The 13644-nt window shown below is 45.6% G+C and overlaps 1 protein-coding gene across 1 annotated transcript; it reads right to left on the reverse strand.

The window, feature by feature from the left end:
* Positions 1 to 6124: 6124 nt before the first annotated feature.
* On the reverse strand, positions 6125 to 8080 carry LOC132764571 (heat shock 70 kDa protein 1B-like). The gene has a single exon (XM_060758598.2). It carries the CDS (start codon positions 8078 to 8080, stop codon positions 6125 to 6127), a length of 1956 nt encoding a protein of 651 aa, XP_060614581.2.
* Positions 8081 to 13644: the final 5564 nt, after the last annotated feature.

The raw sequence follows: 13644 nt of genomic DNA on the forward strand, positions 1-13644 counted from the left end.
TCATTGTTTGAGTCCACAATGCTCTCTGGATATAGGTGAACTACGATTCCCAAACTCAAGTTCAATGCCTACCAAACCCTTCCAGTATTTTCTGTTGGGCATGGGAGTTCTGAGTGCCAAAATAGGTTCAATTCCATCATCGGTGGAGTTCAGAATGCTCTTTAATTGTAGGTGAACTATACATCCCAGCAACTACAACTCCCAAATGTGAAGGTCTATTTCCCCAAACTCCACCAGTGTTCACATTTGGGCATATTGAGTATCAGTGCCAAGTTTGGTCCAGATCCATCATTGTTTGGGTGCACAGTGCTCTCTGGATGTAGGTGAACTACAACTCCCAAACTCAAGTTCAATGCCTACCAAACCCTTCCATGGTCATGGGAGTTCTGTGTACCAAAACTTGTTCAACTCCATCGTTGGTGGAAGTTCAGAATGCTCTTTGATTGTAGGTAAACTATAAATCCCAGCAACTACAACTCCCAAATGTGAAGGTCTATTTCCATCAAACTCTACCAGTGTTCCCATTTGGGCATATTGAGTATTCGTGTCAAGTTTGGTCCAGATCCATCATTGTTTGAGTCCACAATGCTCTCTGGATGTAGGTGAACTACAACTCCCAAACTCAAGTTCAATGCCTACCAAACCCTTCCAGTATTTTCTCTTGGTCATGGGAGTTCTGTTAGGGGCTTTCTTGGGACACAGGCCCCGATCCCCTTGACGCAAAGGAGGCGCGGAGAGGGAGCGAGCGACGAACGCTCGGTTTCCTATAAACCACAAATTATCACGCTTCTTCTGCATAATTGGCTTTAATCGCCGTGAAGTCATTTGATTTCCCTGTACCACGATTTGGCTTTAATTAATGGCCGCTTACGGGAAAGGAAAAGGGTGGGGATTCTTAAATATACCCCCCCCCCTCTTCTTCCCTCCCCTTCTTTTCTTTCTGGCCTTCAAGAAGATGAATAACATTTGGAGATGCGGCTGGTTGGAAATATGGCTGGTTGGAATCCCTCCAAGAGAGTTGGGTTGGTGTGCGGTGTGTGTGTGTGTCCTTCGGATGGCAACCGGGACACATGGAAAGAAAGGAGGAAGGAATGGAAAGATGGGCAGGAATTAGAGCAAAAAATGAGGGTTTACATTCCCCCAACTCATCCGACGAATGGCATTCCTATTATTATTATTACTATTACTATTATTATTATTATTATTATTATTATTATTATTTGAAACACAACAAGATGAGTCCACAGCAGACACTCTGCTGGCTGCTGAATTGGATCACACGTCAGACACTTCCAAAGTGTCTAGGACTGTGTGATGTATCGGCGAATAATGTGTGCAGATCTAAATAGGGTGGCCTTTGTGGTAATTGTGTCAGCACCGGTTGTTTTTAAGTGCAGGCCAAGGTCTTGAGGCACCGCACCCAGTGTGCCGATCACCACTGGGACCACATTTGCTGGCTTGTGCCAGAGTTTTTGCAGTATTATTATTATTATTATTATTATTATTATTATTATTATTAGAAAAACAACAAGATGAGTCCACAGCAGACACTCTGCTGGCTGTTGAGTTGGATCACATGTCGGACATTTCCCAAATGTCTAGGACAATGGGATGTATTTATTATTATTATTATTATTATTATTATTATTATTATTATTTGAAACACAACAAGATGAATCCACTGTTGAATTGGATCACACATCAGACACTTCCCAAGTGTCTAGGACTGTGTGATGTATTTATTATTATTATTATTATTATTATTATTATTATTATTATAAACACAACAAGGTGAGTCCACAACAGACACTCTGCTGGCTGTCGTATTGGATCACACGTCGGACATTTCCCAAATGTCTAGGACTACGGGATGTATTTATTATTATTGTTGTTGTTGTTGTTGTTGTTGTTGTTATTATTATTATTATTATTGTGTGAAACACAACAAGATGAGTCCACAGCACACACTCGGCTGGCTGTCGTATTGGATCACACATCAGACACTTCCCAAGTGTCTAGGACTGTGGGATGTATTATTATTATTATTATTATTAGAAACACAACAAGACGAGTTCACAGCAGACACTTTGCTGGCTGTTGTATTGGATCCCAAGTGTCTAGGACTGTGTGATGTATTTATTATTATTATTATTATTGTTGTTGTTATTGTTGTTGTTGTTGTTGTTATTGTTGTTGTTGTTATTATTATTATTATTATTATTATTATTATTATTATTATGAGAAACACAACAAGATGAGTACACAGCAGACTGCTGGCTGTTGAATTGGATCACACGTCAGACACTTCCCAAGTGTCTAGGACTGTGTGATGTATTTATTATTGTTGTTGTTGTTGTTTGAAACACAACAAATTGTGTTTATTGTATGTTTTTGTTGTTGGCGGCCTTGGCCTTTGTAAGCCGCATCGAGACCTTTGGGAGATTTTGCGGTGTATAAATAAAGTTAATAATAATAATAATAATAATAATAATAATAATAACAAGGTGAGTCCACAGCAAACACACTGTTGGCTGTTCAATTGGATCACACGTCGGACACTTCCCAAATGTCTAGGACTGTGTGATGTAATTATTATTATTATTATTATTATTATTATTATTATTAGAAACACAACAAGACGAGTCCACAGCAGACAATCTGCTGGCTGTTGAATTGGATCACACGTCGGACACTTCCCAAGTGTTTAGGACTGTGTGATGTATTAATTATCATTAATTATTATTATTATTATTATTATTATTATTATTATTATTAGAAAGACAACAAGATGAGTCCATAGTAGACAATCTGCTGGCTGTTGTATTGGATCACACATCGCACACTTCCAAAATGTTTAGGACTGTGTGATGTGTTTATTATTATTATTGTTATTGTTGTTATTATTAGAAACACAACAAGATGAGTCCACAGCAGACACTTTGCTGGCTGTTGATTTGGATCACATGTCGGACTCTTCCAAAATGTCTAGGACTGTGTGATGTAATATTATTATTATTATTATTATTATTATTACTATTATTATTATTATTATTATTATTATTATTATTAGAAACACAACAAGATGAGTCCATAGTAGACAATCTGCTGGCCGTTGAATTGGATCACACGTCGCACACTTCCAAAATGTCTAGGACTGTGTGATGTGTTTATTATTATTGTTGTTGTTATTGTTGTTATTATTAGAAACACAACAAGATGAGTCCACAGCAGACACTCTGCTGGCTGTTGAATTGGATCACATGTCGGACACTTCCCAAGTGTCTAGGACTGTGTGATGTATCGGCAAATAATGTGTGCAGATCTAAATAGGGTGGCCTTTGTGGTAATTGTGTCAGCACCGGTTGTTTTTAAGTGCAGGCCAAGGTCTTGAGGCACCGCACCCAGTGTGCTGATCACCACTGGGACCACATTTGCTGGCTTGTGCCAGAGTTTTTGCAGTTCTATCATCATCATCATCATCATCATCATCATCATCATCATCATCATCATTATTTGAAACACAACAAGATGAGTGTGCGTCCTTCGGATGGCAACCGGGACAAATGGAAAGAAAGGAGGAAGGAATGGACAGATGGGCAGGAATTAGAGCAAAAAATGAGGGTTTACGTTCCCCCAACTCATCCGACGAATGGCATTCCTATTATTATTATTACTATTATTACTATAATAATAATAATAATAATTATTATTATTATTATTATTATTATTATTATTATTATCTGCTGGCTGTTGTATTGGATCACACGTCGGACACTTCCCAAGTGTCTAGGACTGTGTGATGTATCGGCAAATAATGTGTGCAGAACTAAATAGGGTGGCCTTTGTGGTAATTGTGTCAGCACCGGTTGTTTTTAAGTGCAGGCCAAGGTCTTGAGGCACCGCACCCAGTGTGCCGATCACCACTGGGACCACATTTGCCAGAGTTTTTGCAGTTCTATCATCATCATCATCATCATCATCATCATTATTTGAAACACAACAAGATGAGTCCACAGCAGACACTCTGCTGGCTGTTGTATTGGATCACACGTCGGGCACTTCCCAAGTGTCTAGGACTGTGTGATGAATTGGCGAATAATGCGTGCAGATCCCAGTAGGTTGGCCTTCTGCAGCTGACGGATGGTAATCTTGTCAGCACTGATTGTGTTTAAGTGCAGGCCAAGGTCTTGAGGAACTGCACCCAGTGTGTTGATCCCCACTGGGACTACCTTGACTGGCTTCTGCCAGAGTCTATTACTACTACTACTACTACTACTACTGTTATCGTTATTTATACCCTGCCTTTCTCCCTGTCAGGACTTAAAGCGGCTAATAATCCACATTAAGCTATTGTGAGTTTTCCGGGCTGTCTGGCCATGTTCTGGAAGCATTCCCTCCTGAAGTTTTGCCTGCATCTCTGACAAGCATCCTCACAACCCCTGAATTGAATCAAACTTGGCACACTGCCATGACCACTGGGTTGCTGTGAATTTTCCAGGCTGTCTGGCCATATTCCATGGATTCGAACCTATGACCTGTCGGTCTTCAGTCCTGCCAGCACAAAGGTTTAACCCATTGCATCACCAGGGGTTCCTGGAGATAGCTGTGCTGGTTTCAAGCTTGTCGGACTTATGTTGAGAAGCTCTCCATTGTACCTTTGGGAATTGTGGTTTCTGGGATTTATAGTTCACCTACAATCTAAGAGCATTTTGAACCAACGATGGAGTTGAACCAGTTTTGGTACACAAAACTCTCATGACCAACAGAAAATACTGGAAGGGTTGGGTGGGCATTCAACTTGAGTTTTGGAGTTGTAGTTCACCTACATCCAGAGAGCACTGTGGACACAAACAATGATGGATCTGGACCAAACTCTACACAAATACTCAATATGCCCTAATGTGAACACTGGCGGAGTTTGGAGAAAATAGAATTTTGACATTTGGGAGTTGTAGTTGCTGGGATTTATAGTTCACTTACAATTACTGAGCATTCTGAACCCCACCAACGATGGAATTGAACCAAACTTGGCACACAGTTCTCCCACGACCAACAGAAAATACTGGAAGGGTTTGGTGGGCAGTGTCCTTTGGTTTTGGAATTGTAGTTCACCTACATCCAGAGAGCACTGTGGAATCAAACAATGATGGATCTGGACCAAACTTGGCACAAATACTCAATCTGCCAAATGTGAATACTGGTGGAGTGTGGGGAAAACAGACCTTGACATTTGGGAGTTGTTGTTGCTGGGATTCATAGTTCACCTACAATCAGAGAGCATTCTGAACACCACCAACGATAGAATTTAACCAAACTTGGCACACAGAACTCCCATGACCAACAGAAAATATTGGAAAGATTTGGTGGGCAATGTCCTTTGGTTTTGGAGTTGTAGTTCACCTACATCCAGAGAGCACTGTGGACACAAACAATGATGGATCTGGACCAAAATTGGCAGGAATGCTCACTGGACCAAACTCAGCACGGATACTTAATATGTCCAAATGGGAACACTGGTAGAGTTTGGGGGAAATAGACCTTGACATTTGGGAGTTGTAGTTACTGGAATTTATAGTCCACCTACTATCAAAGAGTGTTCTGAACCCCACCAATGACAGAATTGGGGCAAACTTCCCACACAGAACATTGATGACCAACAGAAAATACTGAAGGCCATCCAGTCCAACTCCCTTCTTCACCAGGGCAAGAAAACGTAATCAAAGCCCTCCTGACAGAGAGCCATCCAGCCATAGATCGAGATAGATATATATGATTCACACACACAGGGAGAGATATAGTACCGTAGATTTGAAAGGGACCCCTAAAGAAGGACAATGATATGTTGCCTGATGCAGAGTAGGAAAACCAGACAATCTCTATATCAACACCGACAAAGAAACAGCAAGAAATACACACACATATATACACACACATGTATACACATATACACACACAAATCACATATACACAGACTGGGCCACAGCAACACGTGGCAGGGGACGGCTAGTATAGTATCAATAGGCATCTTGTTGTGTGTCTCCTTTCTTCTTGGTTTTTCTTTTAATGTGTCATCATCATAACCTACCCAGAAACGTGGACCCTTCCCCAGAAGACACACATATTTTTAAGGCCCCTCTCCTTCTGTACTGAAATGGGTGATGACGGAATAGCAGACGTCCTCCAGCTCCCTCTTCCGCTCTTCGTATTCCTTCTTTGGAGCGTGCCGGTTGCCCTCCATCCAGGCCGCGGTCTCTTCGCACAACTCCAATACCCGCCTCTTGGCCCGGCTGTCCAAGGACTTCTCCTCCACCGCCACCCGCTTCAGCTGGAAGGTGCTGGACTCCAAGGAGTTCAAGGCTTCCACCTTCTCTTGCTCGGCCTTCTCTTGGGCCCGGTAGGCTTCCTCCTCGCGGACAATCCGCTCGACCTCCTCCTGATCCAACCGACCTCGTGTGTCCGTGACCGTGAGCTGGCTGGTGTGTCCTGTGTTCCTCTCCGCGGCAGAGACGGTCAGGATATTGTTGTGGTCCACTTGGAAGGTGACCACGATGACCGGCACACAACGTGGGGCTGGTTGGAGTCCGCTCAGTGTCAACGTCCCCAGGAGCCGGTTGTGTTTGGTCAACGTCCGCTCGCCTTCGTAGACTTGCAAGAAAAGGCTGCGTTGGTTGTCCTCCGTGGTGGAGAAGTTCCGGGTCTCCTTGGTGGGGATGGGGGAGTTGCGCTTGACCACGACGTCCATCACGCCCCCGACGGTCTCCAGACCCAACGAAACCGGCGTCACATCCAAGAGTAGAAGGTTCTGCAGATTCTCGTACCGGTGGCCGGTCAAGACGGCGGCTTGGATGGCCGCCCCTTGAGCCACGGCTTCGTCTGGGTCGATGCTTTTACACAAGGCCTTGCCCTCAAAGCACTGAGACAAGAGCCGTTGGATCATAGGGATGCGGGTCGAACCCCCCACCAGGACCACCTCGTCCACGTCGGTCTTCTTCAGCCCAGCGTCCTCCAGAGCTGTTTTCACGTGGAGAATTGTGGCCTGGAAGAGGTCGCAACAGAGGTCTTCAAAGGTGGCTCTGGTAATGGTGGTTTGAAAGTCAATACCCTTGTAGAGGGAGTCCACGGAGATGACGGCGATGGCGTGGGAGCTCAAGGTCCGCTTGGCCCTCTCGCAGGCGACCTTCAACCTCTGCATTGCCTTCTTGCTTTGGCTGAGGTCCTCCTTGTGTTGTTTCTGGAACTCCTGGGCGAGGTGGTCAGCCAACCTCCGGTCGAAATCCTCACCCCCCAAGTGGGTGTCCCCCGTCGTGGCCAACACTTCAAAGACCCCACTCTGGACCGAGAGGACGGAGACGTCAAAGGTCCCTCCGCCCAAATCGAAAACGAGGATGTTTTGCTTTGCGACGCTCTTGTTTCCGTCGTTCATCCCGTACGCAATGGCGGCCGCTGCAGGTTCGTTGATCAACCTCAAGACCTCAAGTCCGGCGATGACTCCGGCATCTATGGTGGCTTGGCGCTGGGTGTCGTTGAAGTAGGCCGGGACGGTGATGACAGCCTGGGTGACCGGTCGTCCTAGGTAGCCTTCGGCCAGCTGCTTCAGCCTGGAGAGGACCATGGCAGAGACTTCCTCAGGATAGAAGGACTTCTCCAAGCCTTTCTCCATCACTTGAACCTTGACTTTCCCACCGCGGCTGCTCTCAACGATTCGGAAAGGGAAGCTCTTCAGCTCAGACTGGACGGAGGGGTCGTCGTATCTGCGGCCCATCAACCGCTTGGCACAAAAGACCGTATTCTCCGGGTTGAGACCGACTTGGGTCTCTCCTGGTTCTCCCACCAGACGTTCCCGGTCTGTGAAGGCTACGCAACTGGGGGTGATCCGGCTGCTGTGGCTGTTGGCGATGAGGTCCACTTTGCCGTTCTGGCAGACCGCGACGCAGGAGTACGTCGTGCCCAAGTCGATCCCCACCGCCGGGCCCTTGGGGCGAGTCCTGGTTGCGGACGTTTTGAAACTGGAGGAGGGCTGCAATGGGGAGAAGCTGCTGTTGGGGTCCTGAGCTTTCTCATGGCTGGCATCTGCTCCCATCAGAGAGTGTGTGTAGGATATGGGTCTCTCGTTGGCGCCGGTGTTGTTCTTTCCTTCCCCGCGTCCCCAAATCCCTTTTGCCAAAGATGTTAAATTGGCACACTCTTTGGAGGGGGCAGCCCTCCTTTGCCCTCTGGGGTGGGACAGAGGATGTTTCCCTGCCAGGCATCAGTGCCCCATCACTTCCTATGTCACAATAGGGACCTTGGGCAAGTGCCACCCACTCAGCCTCAGAGGAAGACAATGCCAAGCTTTCCTAAATAAATCTGGCCAAGAAAACTTTACAGAAGTCAGACTTGACTTAATGCTTACAGTGAGAATGGTGCCTTAGGGCCAGATTTAGCACAGCAGGTTAATCACCAGCTTCAGCTGCAGTAGATCTTGCCAACCGAAAAGTTGATAATTCTAAGCTGATAATTCATCTATGCTGACGATCGTGCCATCACCACTCAAGCAGGGAGCTTTGAGATGGTTGAACAGAAGCTCTCCGAAGCTCTAGGTGCTCTCACTGCCTATTACAGGGAAAACCAGCTGATCCCTAATCCATCTAAAACACACCTTTTCACCTTAAGAACAGACAAGTATCCTCAGCTCTGAGGATTACCTGGGAAGGGATCCCACTGGAGCATTGCAGCGCACCCAAATACCTGGGAGTCACTCTGGACCGTGCTCTGACCTACAAGAAGCACTGCCTGAACATCAAGCAAAAAGTGGGCGCTAGAAACAACATCATACGAAAGCTGACTGGCACAACCTGGGGATCACAACCAGACACAGTGAAGGCATCTGCCCTTGCGCTGTGCTACTCTGCTGCTGAGTACGCATGCCCAGTGTGGAACACATCTCACCACGCTAAAACAGTGGATGTGGCTCTTAATGAGACATGCCGCATTGTCACAGGGTGTCTGCACCCCACACCACTGGAGAAATTACACTGCTTAGTCGGTATTGCACCACCTGCCATCCGCCGGGAAGTAGCAGCCAATAGTGAAAGGACCAAGGCAGAGACATCTCCATCCCCTATTTGGGTATCAGCCAGCACGTCAACGACTTAAATCAAGACATAGTTTTCTTAGATCTACAGAGACACTAGCTGGAACACCCCAGCAAGCGAGAGTCCAAAAGTGGCAGGCTCAAACCAGAACCTCAATCCATGGCTGATACCAGATGAGAGACTCCCCCTTGGGCACACAGAAGAATGGGCGACTTGGAAGGCGCTGAACAGACTGCGCTCTGGCACCACGAGATGCAGAGCCAACCTTCAGAAATGGGGCTACAGGGTGGAATCCTCGGCATGCGAGTGCGGAGAAGAACAAACCACTGACCACCTGCTGCAATGCACCCTGAGCCCTGCCACATGCACAATGGAGGACCTTCTTGCGGCAACACCAGAGGCACTCCAAGGGGCCAGATACTGGTCAAAGGACATTTAACCAAATACCAAGTTTGCAAAATCTGTGTGTTTTTTTTCTTTTTTCTTTTTAATCTGTGTGTTTGTTTTGTTCTGTTAGAATTGTAACACAATGGTATGGTTGCTGATGACATGATAAATAAATAAATAAATTCTAAGCTGGGTCAGGGTGAGCTCCTGACTATCAGCCCAGCTCCCCTGCCCACTTAGCAGATCAAAAACAGCAATGTGAATAGATGACTTACTTACTTAGGCAATCCCTCGTTGTCTGAGTAGGATGGTTTTCCAGGCTCAGTGTGCAGTGTGTCCATAGGTGACTGTGGAACCCTATTCTTGATCTGCATCTTCTCCCGCAGTGAGGGCATTAGTTTCCAGGTGGAAGGTGGTCCCGGTCAAGTTGGCTTGACGCACCTTCCTCTTGGCACGTTTCTCTCTTTCACCCTCCATTCATGCCTTAAAATTCTACAGCACTGCTGGTCACAGCTGACCTCCAACTGGAGTGCTCAAGGACCAGGGCTTCCCAGTTCTCAGTGTCTATACCAAAGTTTTTAAGCCCATCTTTCAATCTCTTTTCCTTTCCTCCAACATTCCATTTTCCATTCTTGAGTTCGGAATAGAGCAACTGCTTTGGGAGACGGTGGTCGGGCATCTGGACAATGTGGCCAGTCCAGTGAAGTTGATGGCGGAGGAGCATCGCTTCAATGCTGGTGGTCTTTGCTTCTTCCAGAACGCTGACATTTGTCCGCTTGTCTACCCAAGAGATTTGCAGGATTTTCTGGAGGCAACGCTGATGGAATCGTTCCAGGAGTTGCATGTGACACCTGTAGACAGTCCACGTTTCGCAGGCGTATAGCAGAGTTGGGAGGACAATAGCTTCATAAACAAGCACCTTAGTATGCCTAGGGATGTCCCGGTTCTCAAACACTCTCTGCTTCATTCGGAAAAATGCTGCACTCACAGAGCTCAGGCGGTGTTTTATTTCAGTGTCAATATTGACATCTGTAGACAGTCCACGTTTCACAAGAATATAGCAGAGTTGGGAGGACAATAGCTTCATAAACAAGCACCTTGGTCTCCCTACGGATGTCCCGGTTCTCAAACACTCTCTGCTTCATTCGGAAAAATGCTGCAGTCGCAGAGCTCAGGCGGTGTTGTATTTCAGTGTCAATGTTGACATCTGTAGACAGTCCACATTTCACAAGCATATAGCAGAGTTGGGAGGACAATAGCTTCATAAACAAGCACCTTGGCATGCCGACGGATGTCCCGGTCCTCAAACACTCTCTGCTTCATTCGGAAAAATGCTGCAGTCGCAGAGCTCAGGCGGTGTTGTATGTCAGTGTCAATGTTGACATCTGTAGACAGTCCACGTTTCACAGGCATATAGCAGGGTTGGGAGGACAATAGCTTCATGTTGTTGTTCATTCGTTCAGTCGTCTCTGACTCTTCGTGACCTCATGGACCAGCCCACGCCAGAGCTCCCTGTCGACCGTCACCACCCCCAGCTCCTTCAAGGTCAGTCCAGTCACTAATCGCTTCATAAACAAGCCCTTTGGACTCTCTACAGATGTCCCGGTCCTCAAACACTCTCTGCTTCATTTGGAAAAATGCTGCACTCGCAGATCTCAGGCGGTGTTGTATGTTGGTGTCAATGTTGACATCTGTAGACAGTCCACATTTCACAAGCATATAGCAGAGTTGGGAGGACAATAGCTTCATAAACAAGCACCTTGGCATGCCGACGGATGTCCTGGTCCTCAAACACTCTCTGCTTCATTCGGAAAAATGCTGCAGTCGCAGAGCTCAGGCGGTGTTGTATGTCAGTGTCAATGTTGACATCTGTAGACAGTCCACGTTTCACAGGCATATAGCAGGGTTGGGAGGACAATAGCTTCATGTTGTTGTTCATTCGTTCAGTCGTCTCTGACTCTTCGTGACCTCATGGACCAGCCCACGCCAGAGCTCCCTGTCGACCGTCACCACCCCCAGCTCCTTCAAGGTCAGTCCAGTCACTAATCGCTTCATAAACAAGCCCTTTGGACTCTCTACAGATGTCCCGGTCCTCAAACACTCTCTGCTTCATTTGGAAAAATGCTGCACTCGCAGATCTCAGGCGGTGTTGTATGTTGGTGTCAATGTTGTATTTCAGTGGCAAGACTAGATGAATAGGAAACGTATCAAGCAGGAAGGTATTTTTAATATATATTTTTATTTGAAATGGTATGGAAAGAGAGAAAAAGGGGGGTATTTTGTTTTTACAAGTAAAGTGGGAGAAGAATAATATAGAGAAAAAGTAGGAAAAAAGAGCGACAGTTTTGAAAAAAGAAAAGAGAAAAAGAGAGAAAAAAAATAACATAAAAAATAAAAATGCTGACTTTCATCTAATTTTTTGTGGTTTTGTGCTTTATTCAATAGTATTCGATATTAGAAATATTAAAATAAATAAATAAAATAATAAATAATAAAAATGTCAAACAGGGAGGTATTTTTTGCACATCGTTCGGAGGAAAGTTTACTAACAAAGAAAACTCTTCTGCAAAGAGATGGAGCTACAGCACCCTCCTGTGGACAGAACCAAGCACAGCCTCCAAAATATGTGGAACGATGAGAAAAAGCCTAAATATACCTCTATCTCAGTGTTTCTCAAGCTGGGGGTTAGTACCCAGGGGAGGGGTCGCAAGGGGGTGTCAGAGGGATTGCCAAAGACCATCAGGAAACACACTATTTTCTGTTGGCCATGGGGGTTCCGTTTGGGGAGTTTGGTCCAATTCTATTGTTGGTGGGGTTCAGAATGCTCTTTGATTGTAGGTGAACTATGAATTCCAGCAACTACAACTCCCAAATGTCAAGGTCTGTTTCCCCCAAACTCCACCAGTGTTCACATTTGGGTATATTGAGTATCCGTGTCAAGTTTGGTCCAGATCCATCATTATTTGAGTGAACGGTGCTTTCTGGATGTAGGTGAACTACAACTCCAAAACTCAAGGTCAAGGCCCACCAAATCCTTCCAGTGTTTTCTGTTGGTCAGGGTTCTGTGTTCCAAGTTTGGTTCAATTCCATTGTTGGTGGAGTTCAGAATGCTCTTTGATTGTAGGTGAACTATAAATCCCAGCAACTATAACTCCCAAATGACAAAATCAATCCCCCTCAATCCCACCAGCATTCAAATTTGGGCGTATTGGGTGTTTGTGCCCAATTTGGTCCAGTGAATGAAAATACAACCTGCATATCTGATATTTACATTGTGATTCATAACAGTAGCAAAACTACACTTATGAAGTAGCAACAAAAATAATCCCAGAATCTACTTTCCTGCAGAATCCTGGAGTTTGTAGTTTAGGGAGGGGCCTTTAACAGCTTCACTAAACTACAAACCCCAGATTCCACTTAAAATCAGGTTTCTGTCTCCTGCAGAATCCTGGTGTTTGTAGTTTTGGGAGGAGCCTGTAACAGCGTTACTCAACTACAAACCCCAGATTCCACTTAAAATCAGGTTTCTGTCCCCTGCAAAATCCTGGGCTTCGTAGTTTGGGAGAAGCCTTTAACAGCCTCACTCAACTACAAATCCCAGAATCCACTTACAATCCGGTTTCTGTCTCCTGTAGAATCCTGGTGTTTGTAGTTTAGGGAGGGGCCTTTAACAGCTTCATTCAACTACAAATCCCAGAATCCAGTTAAAATCTGGTTTCTGTCTCTTGCAGAATTCTGGGGTTTGTAGTTGAGTAAGGCTGTTAAAGGCCTATCCCTATAGTACAAACCTCAGGATTCTGCAGGAGACGGAAACCAGATTTTAAGTGGATTCTGGGATTTGTAGTTGAGTTTTCCTTTAGTGTGATGAAGTCATAGAATCATAGAATCAAAGAGTTGGAAGAGACCTCATGGGCCATCCAGTCCAACCCCCTGCCATGAAGCAGGAATATTGCATTCAAATCACCCCTGACAGATGGCCATCCAGCCTCTGCTTAAAAGCTTCCAAAGAAGGAGCCTCCACCACACTCCGGGGCAGAGAGTTCCACTGCTGAACGGCTCTCACAGTCAGGAAGTTCTTCCTAATGTTCAGATGGAATCTCCTCTCTTGTGTTGTATGGGAGCAGAACTTGAGATTGTTTGGCTCAACCAGAGGGACTCCGGTCGATAAAAGGATCAGGCCATA

Source organism: Anolis sagrei, chromosome 12, assembly GCF_037176765.1.
Source record: "Anolis sagrei isolate rAnoSag1 chromosome 12, rAnoSag1.mat, whole genome shotgun sequence".
NCBI classification, from domain to species: domain Eukaryota; kingdom Metazoa; phylum Chordata; class Lepidosauria; order Squamata; family Dactyloidae; genus Anolis; species Anolis sagrei.

Bases quoted from the DNA above. Each gene is read 5' to 3' on its own strand.
- LOC132764571 (XM_060758598.2), bottom strand. From the start codon at position 8,080: ATGGGAGCAGATGCCAGCCATGAGAAAGCTCAGGACCCCAACAGCAGC.